The following is a 20,995-nucleotide window of genomic DNA, read 5'->3' as shown; positions in this document are numbered from 1 at the left end:
TAAAACTGCATGCATTTGGAACAGAATGAATTTGAACAACATGTTACTGGGGAAATCTAATTTCCTTATCTCAACATTGAATATAGAACAACGCGTTATGACAGCATGTCACACCTCTATTCACCCTATTAACACAGTAGTTGGCATCCTTTGAACCTGGTGACATTTTTAGCAACAATGATTTAGAATGTCTCGCTTACGTACAAACAATTTGGTCAGCTGTTTTATCTCTTTAACAAAGTCGTTTAAAACAACGAATATTTCTGCAGAAAATCCGCGCGGTTGCTACCACACGCTTTCGCGAAAAACTGATGCATATAATATGGCGATAATTAGATACATTCAATTAATTATAATATTACTTGCATGTGAACAATAGTGTAATGAACAGGTTACTATACGCTGATATTCTGATAATATCACAGCTAAATTTGGTTGTGCAATTATTACAAAGGCACTAAATTTGACTAGAGAGTACATTACTTGCAATCTTTTCAACACCCTGTTCTTATCCCCCCTAACCACACCTGCACCATACCCTAAAGCTATTGTATCTCTCAATTTCTCGGCCTAGTACTCCAAGTTATTAGAGTGAACTATATATACTATAGAGAGAGAGAGCTAAAACCATTTTCGTATTGTCCCAAACGTCAAATTCCTGTCGTTAGCCACAAAACTCTCTATTCCTTCTTACTAGTTGAAAATAAAAGAAAAGTGAGATTTTTTATCTATGGATTGCTGGATAACGAAATCAAGGTATATGCATCATTGATATTTCTGGTATAGATTGTCTGCATTCTTTCCTGTGTTACCTTGAACCGGGTTGAATGACCGGTGGCTATGGTGTTATTTTTGTGTGACACGTTCTTTATCAGCGTGGGCTGGTGTTATCGCCGTGGGCAGGTTATACAGAACATCGTGGGAATTTCAAAACCAACAGCACTCTACATGCATTATCTATCATCGAAAATATATTTTCAGAATTCAAGCATATTCTCTCTGACAAGCGTCGAAACGTCGAGAAGTTTTCTCATCTATTTTAGGCAGTGCAAGACCGCATTATCCGGTAGCATATTTTTGTCTTGTTCAAAGCAAAATCAGTGTGTCATATTGAGGTTTGTGGTTGGAGATAGCAGGGGCGCAGAGATTGCGTACGGAGCGCTCTCCAGGACCATTGACACTTGGGGAGATAAAAACGACAAGTGTGAAAAATGGTCTGCGCCTTGGAAGCACCGATACAGGAACTCGTCAAGCCAGAGTTTGCATGGAGAAGCAATACCATGAAATATGGATTAGTATATTTCCGCTAATCCGTCCTTGAAAGGACATCCACAAGTACAAATAGGGTAATAAATTACATTCAGGCAAACACGGTGTTTATACAGTGTCATTCACAAAACAAACAACTCTTTTTCAAAGAAGAACTCATTCATTTATCAACTAATTTTCTATATCAAAAATTACTTTTTTTACAGTGCAATTACTGTTTCGTACTTTTGTTTTATTTAGCATTCAACTATTAATCACGTTTTAAACATAGTACAGTGCGACATTAGCTTTAAGATAAGTGCAGTCAGTTGCACTTTCTGTTCCATTACAAATACAAAGCGCGCATATAAATTAATCAAAGAGTAGACATCTCTTCTCTTTAATTCAATGCTGTGATCCGCTGGCCATGCTTGTTCGCATGGCGGTAATAAATTCCGTAATGTGATTGGCTAATGAGAAAGAAATTGCAACGGATTTTTTTTCTTCAACCAATCACATTACCGAAATTTGTTTTCGAAGTCGCTTGGCGCGAACAAGTGGCCCGGTGGCAAACCTGCTTAAAAAGGAGTTTTAGTACGAATAAATGAATTGAACTGATTGATTGGAAACGAATGGAAGGTGGTGTATATTTTCAATCAACTCAAACTTTCGGTTTTAGGAAGTTGATAACAAGCCTACCCCGGGCCCTGTTTCAACTTTCAAGACCTAGACCATTATCTGTTTATATTATTGTTTTGGTATTAATTTGAATAACGTAAAAAAATAACCTACAAATATAAAGTTTTGATGCTACAACCATGGAGCAGGCAAAATGCGGCGGTCTCTTGTTTATAATGCCATATTTCAATCAATGATTTCTACATAGTTTGCAGGAAACAAGCCATATGAACCATCAGGCGCCCTACCTTGCCACCAACCTGGATCTATCTGATTGATTTCCGTTATTATATCACCTGGATCAAACGTGATCTCGCTGTCGTCAGCTAGGTAATTTATACAAAATTATTAATGGTGACGCGCAGGAAAATGCAATTTTGTGGGGGAAGGGGAGGGGAAGACTTGTAGCATACCTGCTTGATAGTCATACAATGCTTTCGCACGAACATCATCGCCACTTGACTCTTCCTAAAAGTACATTAAACGAGAGTACATTACACATTAGCGTGCTATTTAACTTTGTTTGCAATACAAATTGTATTCGAAAATCCTCACCTGACCAGTACCCTCCACTATGGCGTCAGCGTTGTCATAGAGATTCTCGTCATCTTGTTGGTCTTGATATCCAGCTGACGGATCCCCAGTAACTGGACCGCTCTCCGGGATATCATACTCATTGTCTTGTTCCTAACGAGGTACAAAATAAAGAAGTGATTAGATCTGAGTCAGAGAAGATACAGTTGTACTGTAACATAAAGCCATGACTTAGAGAGTTGGGGATACGCATTAACGTTGGAATTAGAAAAAGATGAAAACACTGACAACACAGCGAGATTTCGCGGTCGACACCTACCAGCTCTGGTTCTGGCTCGGGTTCAGGCTCCGGTTCATAACGGTGATCGGGTTCTGGTTCTGGCTCGGGTTCAGGCTCCGGTGAATAACGAGGCTCGGGTTCAGGCTCTGGTGAATAACGAGGCTCGGGTTCAGGCTCTGGTGAATAACGAGGCTCCGGTTCAGGCTCTGGTGAATAACGAGGCTCAGGTTCAGGTTCATGTTCAGGTTCTGGTTCATTGTCCGGTTCCGGCTCGGGCACAGCTGGACGTGGCCGCGCCTGTGGAGCAGGGGGCTGGGGTCTGGCTGCCTTCCCGGCTCTGATCATGTCCGCAGCTTCCTGAAATCCAACGAAAAGATTTTGTTTACCGTTTCAAACGCTTCTGCTGAACAAAAACTCGTAATGCGAACCTCTCTCCTTCCTGCGGCAGCCGCGGCTCTTGCTTTATCTTCTTCGTATTCCTTGGTATAAGCCTGAGCTCTTGCAGCGTCTTTCTCCTTTCTTTCTTCTTCCTTCTTCTTTGCTATTTCACGTTCTTGTTTCCTGCATGAATTAAACTTAGTTGTAAGAAAAAGGCCATGATATATATTCGCAGAACATATGTAAAATACTGCATGCAAACACAAAATTTTAGTCGATGGTTTTACGGCCTTACTGGGTTATCCTAAACAAGCAAATAAACGTCTATTTGTCACCTCTTCTCGTCAATGCTTCTTGATCTTTCTCTGAACTGTTCTTCTCTCGTCTTCGCCTCTCGTAGCTATGAAATAGAACATGGAAATTCGGTTACAATTCAAGTGATTTTAGCACAAGAGACAAAGAGAAAAGCAACACTAGACCATCTAAAACTCGATGGAAACAGTTCACCATTCTGGCAGACACCAACTTATTCGTAAAACGTCAATGGCAAACTCACGAGCTTGTTGCATCTTCTTTTACAAAAGTCGAGAAACGGAAACTAACCTCTCTCTCTTTGCGCTTTCTCTCGGCTTCGTCTTTCGTCTGAGTCTTGCTTTTGGCTTCCTCGTCTTGACGTTTTGCTTCATCTATCTGTCGACGGTAAACAAAATCATCAATTTTCACTCCCAAAATGTATGAAAACACTTGTCAAGTGTCCTTCCTTACTTCCTGTTGCGACCAAAATTGATTTCGTTTAGCCATATCCGTGTCTTTGCGTACATTTTGTTTCTGGTAAACAGAACCCTGGCATGTCGAAAGAAACGAAATTTGATAAAAACGAAATAAAATTGTAGAAAATTGCATATAAATTATACTAGAGTACACAGTATGCACATCAGAAAGAGCATCAAGTAAGTCAAACTTACCACAGCAGTGGGTGCTTCAACTGGTCTGGCCTTTTCTTTATGGTAACTGTAGTTGGCTCCTAAAGAAAGGAGAAGTTTTCTGATAAACAACTAACTTTGACTTTACCATTTATAAAATAAAGCATCTGGCATTAGGCAGAGAAACAACTGTGTACAAGTCATGGTAGGAGTATATCAAATCCTTTTACCTGAAGATGATTTAACCTTTTCAATGATAACACTTTCTTCAACATCATCATCATTACGAGCGTTTATTGCCACATGATGTCCCTGAAAGAATTGTGTAACGAGTACGACCATCAAGTACTACCAAATTATCCACTGGTTACCATTCAAGTAATATTACCTTGAAAAATCTCTCCACATCTCTGACATGATTCGCACATGTTCCTTTTCTTGATGATGGAACACCTTCACCCACCTTTGATGTGAAAATGATAAGATAGTTATGGTTGGTACTGGTGAATAGCGCAAACTGTAGATTTTATGACATTATATGTATCAAGACCATGAATAAATACAGGTAAGGTTTGTGGGATAGGATTAATCAAAGGCTGAAAATAATGTGAATGATTATTAATGGCGACAATTATCATCACATTTCCATGTGGTGATAATGTTTATATATTACCAACACAATATCATTTTAAGAATACCAACCCAGTTTATCAGAACATATTTTGGTAGATTTGTATTAGGATCAATAACTTTCAAGCCAGCATACAACATTTTACCACTGTTCCACTCATCACTAAGTTCTTCAAAACCTCCATCTAAATATCATAAAGTGATTTAATCCAGTGATATACAAAACATTATAGTGAAGTATTTACTATTATAAATATTTCAACTAGTTGTCCGCTATATCACAAAGTATGAAGTAATAACTTCAAGGATTGTTACAGCTTGCTCTAGGAAGTAGTGGTTATCATGATGCAACATGCTGACTTTGCTAGCTTGTTATCACCATCGCCACATTGTTGGAGGTTATGAGATGTCTACATTTTAAACAGTTGTTTATCAACTATTTATTAAAATTCAAGTATTGGGTAATAGACACAGCAGTCAAATTTTTTTTAAAAATACTATTAAAACCGGAAGTAAATCGCAAATCCAGCAGACACAATTTCACTGATTTCATCCTTGAAGACCAATGGACAGATACATTCTAATATTATTTTTGGAGTTCTTTTGAACTATAAATTAGCTTTTAAAGCTTCTATTTAATGATATCATAACGATTGTGAAGCGAAATCCTGGGACAAAACGAAATATTCCAAATCATGTTGCAACATTAAAAATGTAAACAAATTATCTTGTATCAAAATAAAACAGGTTAAAGTTTGGGAAAAGCTTTTTGGATTGAGTTTTACATCATCGAGAAAGAAAAATACCTCCAGTGTCGGCAACTTTAAGAGTGTTGGTATTCTTTTCGTAACCAAAGAGTGCCCTATTAAAAGTATGAAAATATATACAGATCGAATTTATTGAGACATCTAAATCAGCCATTTAAACTCATAAACTTGTTAATAAACGTTCAAACTTTAACGAGTGATTACTTACCAATCTGTTTCGCATTTATCATCAAAAATATCTTGCCAAGCCTTTGAAAGGCTGGCACTGTTCGTCTTTAAATCGATAGACATGTTTATTTTGTAAAGATGGAGTGCGGAACTAGGTGGTTACGAAGGGTGTGGCCCAGTTCCGGTATCTTGTTTTACCATCCTGAGGCATGGGAAAGAGAGAATGGATGTTGAATTATATTACTTGTGTTTATTGGCAAAAGAAAAAGTGATTGAAAAGTAAATGAAAGCGATTATAAAGAAGCTAAGAGAGAACATGTCGATTTTTATTTTTACAGACGTAAATGTTTGGATATAATATAAGGATAGTATTGATATGATTACATTCGCCAAAAATTCACTCGATCGCATCTATCAAAAGGAGAAAATGTTGGAACGAAGTGTATATAGGCCTCATCTTTACTCCTTCGGTGGCAGATAAAGGTAGTGAGCATATGTAGCTACAGCGCTGAGCAGGAACTGAATTTGCAGAAAACACAAGATATTGAGCGATATGAAATCAACGTCCATTTTTAGTATAAAGACATTAATATCCAAATGACGTCACGATATATATTTCGTGTAACTTTGGGAAACCTTGACAAGCAAGGGGCAGAATCTATAGTTAATTTATATCGCTGGGACAATCGGAAGCCAAAAGAGGACAGATTTTCATGAAAGGGCACGACGCATAGAGAGTGTTTGCACTTTGCAAAACGTCGGCAGTTGAGCCTCCGTCTCATCATGTTGTTTCCATGCCAAATGATTGACCTCGTTGTCTGAAGGTGTTCCTCTAAACAATCGCGCAATATTTTTAAGCTTATTGCCTGCATTTCTATCTAGCCTTGCCTAAAGCTAATTAAAGAATTGAGAACTGCAATCTTTTAGATAGATATGGCATCTTTTGACCCCATGCCTCTCCTCGAAAAGGCAAGTGGGGCACCTGCCCTCCCCCAGTGCTTTCTACGAAGTGTCGCTAAAATCTCAATGAAGACATCTTATTTATTTCTCCTTAAACGTTTCTCCCGCCATTGCTCAATGAATGATCGCTGAATCAAAAAATAGACATTCAAAAATCATAATGATATACACAGGACTTTGTTGATCTCAGATTACAACTAAAACAAGATCTTTGACCATCACTACCAGTCTGCCTGACTCTGCCATTACCAACAACCTTGCGTGACAAGCTTTCTGCTAGAACAATCTGCCTTCCATTAAAACATTGAGTGGGGACCATTTGGTTAATATGTATATAGGTTTATGTGTACATAAATATTATGCAAATAGCGTTGTTACCCGATGCTGACAAATACAATCTGCCTTTGAGTGGACGATTTCCGTGTGAACTTTGTTAGTGAATTGACCGAATGACTTGGGAGTCTGTCGAGAACTTTTGGTAAGGTGAATAACTGAAAGGGGAGAATTATTGCTAGACAAATTAAACAGACCGGTCCATAGCGATATATTCTGTATTGTAAAGCTGTGGTAAAAGTAAGTGTTCATTCAACTTTATCGAATATTATACTTTCATATTTAGCATTTAACCTTATATTGACTTTACCGTGAATAAGACATGAGAGTGCTACTTCAAGCGGTTAGTTTACTAAGTTATCGACTTTAAAGTATCTCTTCTGTCATTGGAGTTTTTATAACAATCTATTTTTCATCACAGAGAACGGAGAACGCTGCTGTATATGACACTAGACGCAGGTGCTCTTGTCAGTGTAGTTGGATGCTGTTAAACCCAAACGATATGCCTACTGCGTTGGTTTTTCTCGATCAAGAATATTGACGTAAATGTCTGAAAAGGTGGAGCGAGTATATCTTTCCCTTAATTATATTTTGAAATACGTTGTGGTTTTTTCATAATTGGATGCGAGACATGTCTTAGACTAGTTTATCAGGAGCAACATCAAAATTTTATATTCAGCCTTTGATCCTATAAATAAACACGCTTTTAAATTTATTTATGATCTAAACAATCCAACATTTCACCTGAGTTTTGACAATGATGCATCTTTGTACGCATGCTCTAGAAGCAACTCGGTCGCTTCACGAACTTTCGTCTTTTAATTAGCTGGACTAAAATATAGAGGCACCTTTTGTGTTTTGACTCACTTAAGTATAAAGAATTGTATTTTAAACTGTTTAGCAATCTTGCAGTCCCAGCTTAATGCTGTCACCGCATACCTCGGATGTTCGTCTTTACGAGCGAGTTCGACTTCAGAGTTTCCAAAGCTTGCTCAGTGCATCCCCTGCAGGGCGCTTTCGTTCACCAACAAGACATCCGCGGGTCATACTTGAAGATCTACTAAAAGCAGAGGTAGTGATTGATGATAGTACAGACGCTGGGGTCTGGTGGGAAGAGGAAAGAAATCTTGTTGCATTTTATCTTCTGTTTCTTAGGTGTTGTCGACGCAGCTTGTATTGGCTATTGAAGACCTTGTCAAAAGTTTGTTGTCAATGATGGATTCTTGCAAGGAGAATGGAGAGGATTATGGGATGTCCAGTACCACAGAAGATGAATCAATCAGGAGTTTTCGTAGTGCGTTAGTTCAGAGTGCAAACACTTTAGACGAACTCACGAAATTACAGATTTCAGAGAACGGCAGGGATGTGAATGATCCACAAACCACAGAGAATGGTGGCTTGTTTGTAAACACTGCTTCAGTGGTTGAACATCACGAAACAAATGATGGTAACCATACGATCAACCAACCCAGGTCAGTCTCTTCATGGGCATAGCTGAGCATAGCATTTCACAACTGAAGCTAATAGTAATACAATATACGATTGTGGCAGAAGCGTGACAATTGTCTTTGCTTGATAGATTTGGCAAGATCTTGTCTTCGGGTAGTGACAGTACAACGCCAAAATCATCGTCTCTCTCAGCAAGAGAGAGTGAATTCAGTAGTACGTCCCCGTCAGACGTCACGATAGCCTGCGATGAACACGATGTGAGCGGACGAGATGAGAATGGAAATCATGTTGCTTTCTTGCATGAAGCCGTCAAAACGCTTCGAAATGAAGTCCAGGAATTGCAGGCGAAACACGAGATGCAGTTCATAACTTTTGCCAGTAAATTTATAGAGCTTGATGAAGGTTTGTTTTTAACGTTCGGCAACCAATATGCCATGATAGAGCATTAAACTAGAAAGCTAGAGTCCTACTCTGCTAAGTACCTGACTGGTTGACATCAGTGTAACATCATATTTTAAAAACACTCACTCTAAAACTATCGCTTTTTCTAAACTTGCTTTTTCTGTCTTGGCCACAGACGAGCGTCCCTCTACGAGAAACATTCTTGAAAAGATAATGCAAAAGTTATCTCCACAAGGTGATGGACGAACTGAATTGTGAAAGTAAAAGTGTAGTCATAGCTACTAGCTAAGTGTTTTCATGGGCCATGACCTTTTTGGCTTTTATTCCAGATCAGAATTGGACGTTTCATGGAAGGCTTGACGAAGCAGAAATGGAACATCTTTTCTACTTTGTCTTGCTGCAAAAAACGCTTAAATCTTGTCTTGCAGTCATGAACACCCCAGAAGCCAGAGAATTTAATAGAAAACCAGAGGTAAACGAGAAGACAAACTGTTAAGTGTTGTTTCGGCAAAACTGATACGTTACATTTCTGTGCGCAAGATCTATGGTAATGGCCAAAAATATACATTGTTTTAATGAATCGTCTCTTGCTTTTGTAGAACATACGAGTTCGTGAAAATAGACCCAATCGAAGAGATCTCATTCCATCTTCAAGCAATGCTAATGGACCGGTTTGTGTAAATTGTCGCCGATCTTTGAGAGATCGTGACAGCGCTGATGAAACTGATCCTGAAAATGTCAAAGAAAAGTATCAAACTTATGGTGAAAGTAAGACGCTGCTGAATGTCCCCAAAAGCGAAATACAATACAACAGTTCAGACAGTAATGAAGAGCCTGTCCTCAATGGCTTAACTAAATCATCTTTGAAAAGACCGCACGATTTTGAATTTGAACAGCAAAGCAAAAAAAGAAAGAAAGGAAAGAATTTGTTCTCTTGTTTCAGTACGAAGTGGTTAAGAAATAACAGACGATCCAAAAAGCTTTAGAGATCATTGGGAAAAAAGAAAAATAATGAAAAATATGTTAAATTATATATGAATATAAAATTGTACATTGAATTATATGTTGCGAGGTATATGTGTGCAGTGAGTTTGCGCTATCAGTCTGTTTTATATTAGTGGCCAAGCTGCGCATAACAGTGATGTATTATGTATGCATTACTAAGGCGTCGAATCAACTCATATTAGCTGAATTCAGAGAGTCGTTTATAACACCATTCAAAGACATCTTTAAAAAAATCACTATCTTTGAATATTTTTGATTTTCCGTACGTGGTCACCATTTTGTCTTTTCTGTTACCTGGCAACAAAATGCGTCACTTGGTCATTTAAATCTTGTTGCTATGGTGACAGAAAGCCAAATCTCTTTCCGAAATGATTGACAGCTAGCTAGCTAGCGCATATTGTGAAAAACAATTCGGTTATGGAAACTATCCATGTCTGTTAAACAATTTCTAAGTTCAAATGGAAAACGTACGAACGAGAGGAGATATTCAAAAGTGAAAATGTCTAAAACGTCCTTGGCTAAGCAGTGTTTGAAAGAGCAAAACGCGCACACTACGAACGTTGTATCAAGCCATGCCGACTACAAGTACAGGTATGTTAAAATTTTCATTCCGTTCTGAGCTTTTCAAATGCTATAAAAGCCAGCAATAGTTTAAACTACTTCGATAAAGACAGGCCCACCTTCAGTGAAAGGGAGAAGTCGTATAGAAGTATAAGATCTTTTCGAAAATAAAGAAAAATAATTTGCTTTGATGTACTTTCCTAAATAGAATGAGTCCTGGAACAGCATCTAAAGACTTGAATCAAAGAATTACACGGCAAACGATGGAAGAAAAAGGTCGAGAAGACCAAAGGGTTAGCGAGAAACTTGATAAAAATTCAATGAGGGAGAAAAATAGTTCCGAAAACACCTCTTGCGATTATTCGGTGCAAATCGAACATTTTACATTCAAGTCATTGCAAGAATCAGAAAAATCGTTGAAAGAGGAATGTGAAAAACATATCTGCTTGTGTGATGAAAAGGACACGATTTCCTCAACCTCATCACAAAATATTAAAATTACTGAACGTCGACCTCAGAAGCAAACAAACCTAAAAGTGATGAAATTGGAAAAAGGGAACAAACAAACTGCGAAGTTAATAGGCGAAAGAAATGCCTCACGGAATGCAAAATCAAAAGACAGTGTTTGTTCAGAGGAAGGTAATGGTTCGGCAAATCAAGTTTGCTTCTCTGAACGATTAGAGGCCGTACAAATGCCAGACGTTTGTTCCTCGAAACCGGAGGTAACCTCTCCATCCATAACAACCACCCCTATCCGTTCTGGCTTTAAATTGTTATCAATCGTATCAACAAGGTCAACACCTAATGCACCAGATTCACCTCCAGTAACAACAGAAACACCAATCTTACCTGATACACGCCTAAAACAGCCAAAACTATAATCACAGCTCATACAGTTCAAGATGGTAAGAGGTCGCCAATAACCTCATCGAGAACAACAAGAACGGTAGACATGACCAGTCCATCTCTTGTTAAAGCACCACAGTCACCAACAGTACCAAACGTAACCGCCACACCAAGGTCGCCTATCACCACTCAAGAAAATAAACCATCTTCAACACCCGCCAGTGTAGCAACCAGTATACTACCACCATCACGAACACCAGCCAGTGTAGCTGCCAGTACACTACCACCATCACGAACACCAACAATGCAAAACCAGACTGACACACCTAGTCCACCAACACCTCATCCATATTGCCCACCACCAACGACACTGCCGCTGAAAGCCAGTGACCTGACGAGAAAATCACAAAGCGAGCCAAGGTTCAAAGCCTGGATAACGCCGCCTGATACCGACCCAATGAGTCAGACATTCCTCAGAATGCCTTTCACTTATCAGAGTTTGCAGGTGGAATGTCACCATGGCAATCGACCTCACGTGAAGAGACCCATGAACGCTTTCATGGTTTGGGCGAAGAAGAACAGAGCTTCGATTGCAAAAAGGTAAACAAGGACTCTTCATTTCTTAAGAAAGAGGTAGTAGCAATGATGATGTATTGCTTGTAAAGTTTGCTAGAAACTCGAGATTCGTTTCAAGATTTTTTTTGTTTTAAGATTTCCAAATGCCAGTAATGCTGAGATCAGCGTGAGACTGGGTCATATTTGGAACGAGCTGCCGAGCATTGAACAAAAACCTTATTTTGACGAAGCAAACGAGTTGAAGGAAAGACACAAACATGATAATCCTAATTGGGTTTACCAGCCACGACCTGGAAAGAAATGCCGCAAGGCGCTCTTCACTACAGTCACATCTAAAAGTCAACCTACCTCGCCTGTTGCTCGGAAGATTATCGCGAAAGGCCACGAACGACCGGCGTTACCTCCACGAACCGCTCCGAGCTCGCCGAACGTCAAACGACCGCTGTGGCTCGCGAGAAAATCGGAGTTGTCAGAAGACGAATTACAGTCGCGTATTGTGGAGGATTTACTGGACAACGAGATACCAGAAGACGTTGGAACAGGGAATCCGACAATGGATAAATACATCGATGAGTGGTTAAGCCCAAAGAGAAGTCGACGAGACAGAAATGACGTGTGTTTGATGAATGACGCAATGTTACCTGCAGTGAACGACTATGAACAAGATATTTTGGAAGAAGAAACTCGTTGTGATGGAAAAGATTTTGAAAAATACATCAAACAGTTGAAAAAGGAGCGCAATAATTTCACAAAGCTTGAGAATAATATTAGCAATTTAGAAGATGATGAAAATGAATGTCATGGATAGTCTTAAACGGTTTTTAAATATTTTTATGTAGAAGAGTATCTTCAGTGTCCTGATGTAAGAAGATGTAGCATATGAAAACCTTTCATTTTTTTGTAAAAGAAATACGTGCTACTTTGTAAATGCGTTTTAATTATCATCAGTAACTTTCAATGAGAGATAATATTTGGTCTTGAATCTAAGTTTCAATAGGATAAAATCCTAATCTATGTATACACTAGTCTACAATCACGTCAATCAGGTGAATTGTTTCCGCGTAATATTTTCATCACATGGACTAGACAACTAACAATGGAACAGACATGACAGATTTGGAGCCTGAATTTCGTCCTTTAACCGACACAACAATCGTAACCGTCAAACCTCGTGTTGCCTTCGTTTTTCCTCGGAATGAGACGGAAAACGACGTTCTACGATCTTTACGAGCTAGGGCCGTGCTTCGCGATTGTCTCTCGACTGTTCCCATGCTACCAAACGAGCTTATATCCACAACCTCGCTCTCTCCAAAGTTTTCGATCATGAAGATTACATAACCTGCTCCACCTTGTGTCATAGTGTAATCGTTTCGTGCGAACACAACTTTAACAATCAGAGTTTCAGGTTTGATGGGAGAGTGAGAAATACGTTCGAATGCATGTCCTTTCTTCGTACGCCCCTTCAACTTAATTTTGAAATCTTGATTTGGTGGGAAGAATTTGAAAGAATGGCGGATCCCTTTTTTGTCTTTCGATGTGAAAGAGACGGATCTGGTTGGCGTTATGACATCGCCGCACAAGTCCACGAGTTCTGCTCTCAGAGTACTTTGGTCGACATGGCCCACGCCACCCAGAGTCAGGATAGCTTCAGCTTCGATGCCTGAAATGAAAATGAACACAATTATTGAAGAGTTGTTCATAGGAGTTATACAATAAACTACTACAACAAAAAACTACTACACAAGACCAAGATAAATTTTGAAGTAATCGCCATATTTTCTTCCACATATAAAAATTTTATTATCCTATTTATTGCCAACTATAAACATACAATATCTCACAGAAATACCACACTCAGTGTAATCTATTAACTGTGGTGTGTAATCTATCTCAGATCATCTTTGATTTATTACTTATCTTGTCATATAACGAAGAATCACGCAAGCTATACACAAAGGTCATAGTCTTACCTAGTAAAGGTGCAGTGATGGGAACTGTAGTAGACACTCCTCTTCTAACTGTGGTCCTGACAAAGTAAACTTCAAAATCGATGTTATCCGCACTGGATCCCTTCACAAAGAAATCATACTTCACATTTGGATCAGCATTGATTCCTAAATTCCAAATCCCTACATTCGGTTTGGATATCTGGTACACGGTTCCTTGGTCTAAGTTACTTGTGGTAGTGACGCCTGCAATCGTTCCCGTGGGCGAGGTCAGCGACACGCTCCACATATTCGCTTTGGGTTTGTCACCAGTCACGGATACAACCAGGGTGTCTATAGAGTCATCAACCGTGATTGAATACGAATTGGCAGTTTGGGAAGAGCTCCGTTTCTTACGCGAAGATTGATTATCACTGACTGCATTTGCTACGACAGCAGTCCCTCCAAGCGAGGTTGCTGTCAACCCTTGAAGATCATCAAGTTCCTGAGAATTTTTCAATTCATAAACCTGACCCATAGTGGCTTGCGCTATTTCGTGAAACGACGAGATGTCTACCCCTTGTGTACACGCAGTATTCTGAACAACAAAGAAATTAACGACAAGTCCTTGGGCCTGTGCAGTCTCTTTAACGTATCGTACTTTGTCTTCGGTTGCGTCTTTTGGTCCGGCATCCGTGAATACGTACAAAGGTGAGTCTAGCTGAGGTCCAGCGTCGATTGCGTCACTCATTCCTTGGAATGCCAGTTCAGGACAATCGCCCCCAGAATTGGGTGAAAGAGAAGCAATGGCTCTCACAAATCGATCTTTTTCGGTCTCTGAACAATAGGTTACTGGACCAGTACCTAACAAAAAAACACCAAAAAAACTGTTACCTTAGATGCGCCGCAAGAGATTCGACAAGTAATTTAGAAGCATCGTGTCTGACTAAGCAATGTTGTGCACTTCAAGGTTAATATTTGACTATTTGTGTACCATAAACACAGCACATGCGTAGAACTGACTTGACCGCAACTAATGCTAATTACCTGGGTCATTAAACGGTGACAGAATGTAATCAACCGGCTCCACTCGTTGCTGATTCACGATAGACGTTGCGATTCTTTTTGCGGCTTCAATTTCCTCACGCATGCTGCCCGTATCGTCGATGGCAAACATGAGTGTGACTTGACCTTGCATCGCAAGAAGATCATTGAAAGCCGATACACCAATTGTCCGCCTAACGCTGCCAAGAAAATCCTTTGATGACAGGACAATGTTTCTCTTTCTACGTCCAGTTGCTTTCCTTGATAAAATATACAGTCATTAAAATAATCAATTGCCTGCCCGCCAGCCTAGGCCTTTTTTGTCAGGTGTAATTGAGCAAATACATAACAGTATGATAAGCCTCGTTTTAGTTATATCGCCTTCCGATTATCATCTTATATTGTCTTAGTTGCATTTGTCTCGACAGAAATGCGTCGAAACCAGACTTTAGATATAAGACGATTTTGAGGCACAGGCCAACACAATTGGTAAGAACTAGGCTAGCCTGTTATGACTCAAAGGACAACCTTAAAATACAAACGCAACTTCGACTTTTGAACAAACGCCAAGGCTTAAAGCTAGGGCATGTTCGAGGGCATGTTCAGCCCATCTAACACCGTTTTCATGTAATATGCATTTATATTTCACATTTGCAATTCCAATTCTTACCTTTGCTCGTTCATTTTTCTAATCGTGAACATCGCTTCACCGATTGCCTTACGCGCAAAACGATAACTTCTTTTCTCAACAGCTGTTTTGATAAGATCTTTTAGTTTCCTCAACCTAGTTGCGTCGTGCCTGACGCGACTCACAATTTGCGCATCGGCCAAGGCTTTCTCAATATCTTCGATAGCTTCAGCGAACTTGTTCAACGAGACTCGTTTGGAGCGAACAACTGGGGAAGACGTTCTCAAAGCGACGGTTGGAATTGGTTTGAGAAGTGGTTTGAACTTAGGAGCAGGTCTTCTCCACGCAGAAATGACAGAATGATGTTTATATTTTCGCCGTGGAAATGGTCTAAACCTAGGACCCGTTCCACCCATTGATGTTACCATAGTGTGTTTCCGTTTCGAAAATTTTTTAACAGAAACAGGGCGAATAACGTCTGGTACTTCTGCCAGACTTGTGACGAAACTACCTGGTATTGGGGTGTTCACTGTTGGCTTCTCCGTTGCCAGAACACGGGGTGCGACGTGCGTTGAGTCGTAAAAAGACATGATTGCGCTTCGAGCGTCGTCCATAGAACCATAGAGATCAAACGCCGATGAGACGAGTGCATGGTAGAGAACAAAGATACTGATCGCTGCCTTCATTCTGCGAGATAGGAACTGTAGCAATTTCGCTGCGCTGTCTCTTTTTAAATAAGACTAGTTCCTTAGCGGATGTGACATACAATCAAGCAAATGACATCACTGTAGATGTCGTGCTGTGAGCAATGAAAGATGAGGAAGAGAGATGTCAAACTTCATCCGGACGATTATTAGCACACACATTATCATCTTGTAACAACATTTACAACAAATTACTAATAAAATGTCAGAATTGATAAGAAATCCTCAGGCAGCCATTAGGCAAGTGTTATGGCGTGTGCTTGACGTGTACATTTTGGGAAAATTAAGTGTCCCCTTTCCCGTTTTATTGCGCTATATTTGGGCTAGTATATATCCGTCGTTGACAGGACGGAAGTTAGAACATACGCTGAAACTCTTAAAAGAATGTTGAATGGAAACGATGCGGTCTCCGCATTATTGAAATACCACTACATTACTGTATAATAAAGTCGTAGTTCTAGTGTGTCGACTGTCGAATCAGGAGCGAGGAGAACACATTTGAGAATTATTGTAAGACTATGAAGGACTAGATTTTGATCTGTTTCCCCCGTTTATTTCCCCGCGTTCCATAATCATCCCCACTATTCCCTGTTCATGCTCTAATCACCTCTGACTGTTCTCTTTTCATTCCATAATCATCCCGCGTTATCCCCCCCTGTTTATTCCCCCTTGTCCGCTCTCAGTTTAAAAGATAGCCTAACATTCAGGCTCTATTGTTGATAGGACGGAAGTTAAATGAGAAGGATTAGGGCGGAAGGGCTAACTAAGGAAGAGCTAGGTTTGCTCTATAATGATGATCAAATTCTTGCCCTCAACTGTTAACAGCCATGGCGTCAACAGCTCCTTTGGGATACATTCCATCGTCACTTCGCATGGACTTGTGATAAAAATCGTTTTCATAGTAATACAGGCTTGAACAGGCTTGAAAGCCTTTATTTTGGTGCTCAATGCATTTTTTTATAAGCCATACTGTACAATCGTCTTTACTATTAAAAAAGTCCGCCATCTCATACCCTGCGCATCCCGAAGCCACTTTCGGCAAGAAAGTTCGAGATTTCATTTACTAGGTTTTTCAATTTGTTAGTGAAATCAATGCTTTCACAACATCCCCGCCATGACTCCTTAGACTCCATTCTGCAGCAGACTTCGAGATTTCCATCTCTCTCATCTGTTTACGAATGAAATCGGGGATTAAGTAAACACGAATGTGATCGGGATTAAGTAAACACAAATTAAATCGCGGATTAAGTAAAAATGAATTAAATCGGGGATTAAGTAAACATGAATGAAATCGGGGGTAAAGTAAAGCTGTATCATTCACTCACATGATATCATAAAATGGCTCACATTGTTGCAATACTTACGATTAAATCAACATGTTCTTTCTTTATGGCAACTTTCGACAGTTCTTTTTCGCTGAAACCAAAAATATTGAAGTATATCTGATATCTCCGCCATATATGAGTTGATTCAGTTGAATCAATTCATTCAATTTAAAACTAATATAAAGGCTTCGTTTGTATTTACCGTTCTGCTTTGGCGGCCTTTTCTTTCGAATATGTGTCATCAACAAATGAAATTGCCTATTTTAAATCATTAGTAGAATATTCAGTGAATGGGCCACAAACGTCTGTAATAGACTCTTTATAGCCTTCGGCTTCAGTCAGTCTCAGATATGTTGAAAATAATGAAATATATATTTATTTCTGCTGCACATCACTTACATTTCCAATATTCACTGGACTTATCTCTTTATCTTCTTCATAGTCAGTCACTCTCTCAAGATCTGCAGTCGTTTTACTGTCAAATGTCTTTGTCAAATTGGCAGCATTTTCGTCCACGGCGGTCGCCATATTGGATACGGAGGAGAAGAGGAGACTGGAACTAGTGAATTGTGACAATTTTAATTTCACGAAGATTTTCGTTGCTCATATTTCTCCAAACAAACGATGAAATATATTTGAGAAAATTATAGATATCTAATATTATAATAAATATCTAATACAGATTATATTTTCGATTTAAGATGAATAATTCCGGTTCCGGCAAATTCAATTTCTTTTTTAAAAAACAATCGCATATCAAGTATTGGAAACAATTAGAACTTCAATTAGAACTTCAATTGGAAAATATTCACCAAACATTATGTGTAAAATTGAAAGGAAACAGCAAAATTCGTGTAAGATTATTATCAAAGATATAGTCGGGTGATCCTTCAACAGATATGACAACAAAGTAAATGACATATGAATTATTTATTTCATGCTTGCATGCAAATAAGTCAAATAACGTCTACGCTTCATTTACCTAAGGCCAATTGGCAAAATAAATGGCAACTGAAGTGAAGAATGACTTTTACCGGATTTAGGTAATATGATATACCTCAGATAAATCATAGTTAATATTTGTTTAGCAGATTCACTTGATATTTGGTTTTTAATTTGGCATCGATGAAAGAGATAATGAAAAACAACAGACTGACGAATACACTGACTCAGTCTCGTGCATGTTAACAATCGAAATTAAATATTCACGCGCTTTCAAGAGACAACATAATTCTTAGGGCAATTTACACAAGACTATAAAACAAATATTTCAATGATGCCATCGACGGAAGAGGTTGAAGCGCAAAATTCAAAAGAAAGCAATGAAAAGGAATTTGATAATAATTACGAGCCGGCGAGTACGGACGTTCCATCTCACTCGCGGGAATCAACAGCTAACAGATCTTCGAGGGTTTCCGGGTTGAGTAATAAAATAAAGAGAGAGACGATAAAGTTATTTGGCTATCCAGGGAAGGCGATGAAACGCACCGCAGCAAGTAACGAATTTAACACAGCTGACAATGAAATTCAAAACCTAGAAGACAAGACAGACAACGCAAGAATTCATGAGGATTTCTCAAGCTATTTCAAAGAACATGATATATTAATGGAATTGTGAGTCAATCGTGTTTGAATGAAGTAAATACTCGACATTGTTGACTTGGGAAAAATTTCCCATACGCGTTTTTAATTGCCCTTGTTAACGCGTGATTATTAGGGAGAATGGAGTACATTTCAGATATTAGTTTAATTAACTCCCATATTGAGCAGCCATATTGCTAAATGTTCCCTACAATCCATGGTTTCCTGTAGGTACCAATCCCCGCAAGGGCAACGAACTTGGTAAATTTTCCTAGCTTCTTCTTTCTCATGTCTCAGTTTGTGCTATGCAATGCTTCCGAAGACTATGTGATTTCACCAATACAGCAATATTTGCACTTTGCCACAGCCTGAACCATTCATGACATTATGCTTATAAACTTGATGTGTTTGTGTGATGCTGTTTTTCAGCAAATATCTGTGTAAAAATCCTCCTGGTGGAGTATACGTGATACCATCAATAAAGTCACTTCAAGGTAGAATATTATAAATCATTAAGAATACCACCAATGTTTATCGATAAAATAACTGATAGGGCAAAATCCAATCAAAATTCTAATTTGAGTTCATACTTTTTTTAGTATGGCATGGCATAATATTTCTAAGGGCTGGGCCTTTCCGGGAAGGGGTATTTCGATTCGACATTTTATTTCAAGACAAGTACGTATGGATATTTGTTAAACTCAGCCTATACAGAGGAACTCTAAGAAATACTGAATCACGTAAATTTGTAGTTTTCCAAATGCTGCTCCACTGATCCGCTTCACAAGTCATGTTTTCCACCCACAAATCCACAAGAACGGGTAAGAAAAACCTTCTGTTTCTATTAATATATAAATCATAAATCATTAAGCGTGGTCTTTCTGTTTCAAGGATATTGAACATTGAGCAGGCGTTCCCTCGATGGAATAAACATGAAAATCATATTGGGTAGGAATGCTTATTGCGAACTTTAATGTCCAATTTCACTAAAGCAGCTTGGCCTTTCCCGAGTTTATGAAAGGAGATAACAACCGAGTGTCTCTTAATTTCGTTTTGGCGACTTTTTAGGGATTTGTTAAAATATTTGAAAAGCTCTTTCTATACAATGAACACCGGGAGACCCTTGAATGAAGAAGCTGCGAATTGGTAAGAAATTACTTCCTCGAGGTGTTAACACATACACCAGACGAACTTGACAGAATCTGTAGTCCACCATTGCAACAGTTCATCTCTTAAACCCGGCTCATCTTCATGCATTTGACATGTTTACCACCCCCCGGTAAAGTGAATTACTCTTACTTTTAGCTTGAACGAAAATTTAGAAGATTTCAAAAGCAGAGCGAGGTCTTGTGTCAAGCAATCTCTTGAGGAATTTGAAAAAGAAAGTCTAGTTACATCAGGTAAACTTGTCAGCATTTTATAATACCGTATTACGAATACCTCTGAAGATATTTTTATTGCATTAGACGATGATGGAAACTTGCTGAAAGTGAGAAATTTTTCTGCTCTCGCCATTGAAGAGTGGAAACAAAAACTTCTATGCAAGGCACGTTCAATCTTTCAGACTTGATTTCGTAATGCAGCGAGTTCTTATGGACTCATAAATATATCTTTCGTTTTCAGGACCACCTTGATACGGACGTGCTTTGAGAGTTCCACTTCTCTTCAGAACGCCACGAGTGCTCAAGTTTGCCAAATATTTTGGTGCTTTTCGGGGTAACTTTGAAAAACTCCCTGTTGTGTTGGTTGGTATCCCAATTCATCTTCATTCCTTTGCAAGACGAAACCGTAATCAAAACCACTGGATCCTTTATTAACTGTTGTTTCTATGAACAACTCGTAAACATACATAGAAAACAGAGTTATTCCCATGTCAAAATGACGTGGTATTCGGGAAATGTCGCCTGCATAAGACAACTTAAATATCTTTGTGGATAGCAAGTATACGAATATGAGTGACTTCATACACATTCCAGTCCTTGGTTCGCTTTCAACAAAAAGAAGAGTGACTTCGCTGATAGCGATACTAATACACTAACGATTATGATTC

The 20,995-nt window shown here is 39.0% G+C and overlaps 6 protein-coding genes across 6 annotated transcripts; 3 read left to right on the top strand and 3 right to left on the bottom strand.

Annotated features, from left to right (window-relative positions):
• Nucleotides 1–1,404: 1,404 nt before the first annotated feature.
• On the bottom strand, nt 1,405–5,759 carry LOC114516307 (drebrin-like protein A). Its single transcript, XM_028535738.1, has 14 exons — nt 5,647–5,759; nt 5,478–5,533; nt 4,744–4,856; nt 4,430–4,504; nt 4,272–4,353; nt 4,084–4,142; nt 3,884–3,961; nt 3,722–3,808; nt 3,454–3,518; nt 3,169–3,301; nt 2,780–3,097; nt 2,482–2,613; nt 2,340–2,394; nt 1,405–2,252 (listed from the first exon to the last, which is right to left on the bottom strand). Exons 1-14 carry the CDS (start codon nt 5,727–5,729, stop codon nt 2,113–2,115), a joined length of 1,476 nt encoding a protein of 491 aa, XP_028391539.1. The 5' UTR covers nt 5,730–5,759; the 3' UTR covers nt 1,405–2,112.
• A 1,012-nt stretch (nt 5,760–6,771) lies between these two features.
• On the top strand, nt 6,772–9,797 carry LOC114516355. The gene is made up of 8 exons (XM_028535805.1): nt 6,772–7,139; nt 7,321–7,457; nt 7,801–7,971; nt 8,055–8,371; nt 8,479–8,750; nt 8,926–8,985; nt 9,080–9,222; nt 9,350–9,797. The coding sequence occupies exons 2-8, from the start codon at nt 7,446–7,448 to the stop codon at nt 9,734–9,736; spliced, it is 1,362 nt and encodes a 453-aa protein (XP_028391606.1). The 5' UTR covers nt 6,772–7,139; nt 7,321–7,445; the 3' UTR covers nt 9,737–9,797.
• Nucleotides 9,798–11,268: 1,471 nt separating this feature from the next.
• LOC114515908 (transcription factor SOX-9-like) lies at nt 11,269–12,546 on the top strand. The gene is made up of 2 exons (XM_028535226.1): nt 11,269–11,762; nt 11,874–12,546. The coding sequence occupies exons 1-2, from the start codon at nt 11,269–11,271 to the stop codon at nt 12,544–12,546; spliced, it is 1,167 nt and encodes a 388-aa protein (XP_028391027.1).
• Nucleotides 12,547–12,684: 138 nt separating this feature from the next.
• LOC114515745 lies at nt 12,685–16,074 on the bottom strand. The gene is made up of 4 exons (XM_028535033.1): nt 15,378–16,074; nt 14,711–14,967; nt 13,709–14,527; nt 12,685–13,398 (listed from the first exon to the last, which is right to left on the bottom strand). The coding sequence occupies exons 1-4, from the start codon at nt 16,019–16,021 to the stop codon at nt 12,821–12,823; spliced, it is 2,298 nt and encodes a 765-aa protein (XP_028390834.1). The 5' UTR covers nt 16,022–16,074; the 3' UTR covers nt 12,685–12,820.
• An 882-nt stretch (nt 16,075–16,956) lies between these two features.
• LOC114515749 (huntingtin-interacting protein K-like) lies at nt 16,957–17,932 on the bottom strand. Its single transcript, XM_028535038.1, has 4 exons — nt 17,764–17,932; nt 17,567–17,622; nt 17,404–17,455; nt 16,957–17,207 (listed from the first exon to the last, which is right to left on the bottom strand). Exons 1-4 carry the CDS (start codon nt 17,890–17,892, stop codon nt 17,112–17,114), a joined length of 333 nt encoding a protein of 110 aa, XP_028390839.1. The 5' UTR covers nt 17,893–17,932; the 3' UTR covers nt 16,957–17,111.
• A 387-nt stretch (nt 17,933–18,319) lies between these two features.
• LOC114515748 (AKT-interacting protein-like) lies at nt 18,320–20,919 on the top strand. Its single transcript, XM_028535037.1, has 9 exons — nt 18,320–18,978; nt 19,375–19,439; nt 19,545–19,623; nt 19,698–19,766; nt 19,837–19,893; nt 20,014–20,091; nt 20,251–20,345; nt 20,412–20,491; nt 20,569–20,919. Exons 1-9 carry the CDS (start codon nt 18,638–18,640, stop codon nt 20,593–20,595), a joined length of 891 nt encoding a protein of 296 aa, XP_028390838.1. The 5' UTR covers nt 18,320–18,637; the 3' UTR covers nt 20,596–20,919.
• Nucleotides 20,920–20,995: the final 76 nt, after the last annotated feature.

Source organism: Dendronephthya gigantea, unplaced genomic scaffold (assembly GCF_004324835.1).
Source record: "Dendronephthya gigantea isolate DGI-Jeju-01 unplaced genomic scaffold, DenGig_1.0 000005F, whole genome shotgun sequence".
NCBI classification, from domain to species: domain Eukaryota; kingdom Metazoa; phylum Cnidaria; class Anthozoa; order Malacalcyonacea; family Nephtheidae; genus Dendronephthya; species Dendronephthya gigantea.
This window is presented reverse-complemented; position numbering and strand designations above follow the sequence as displayed.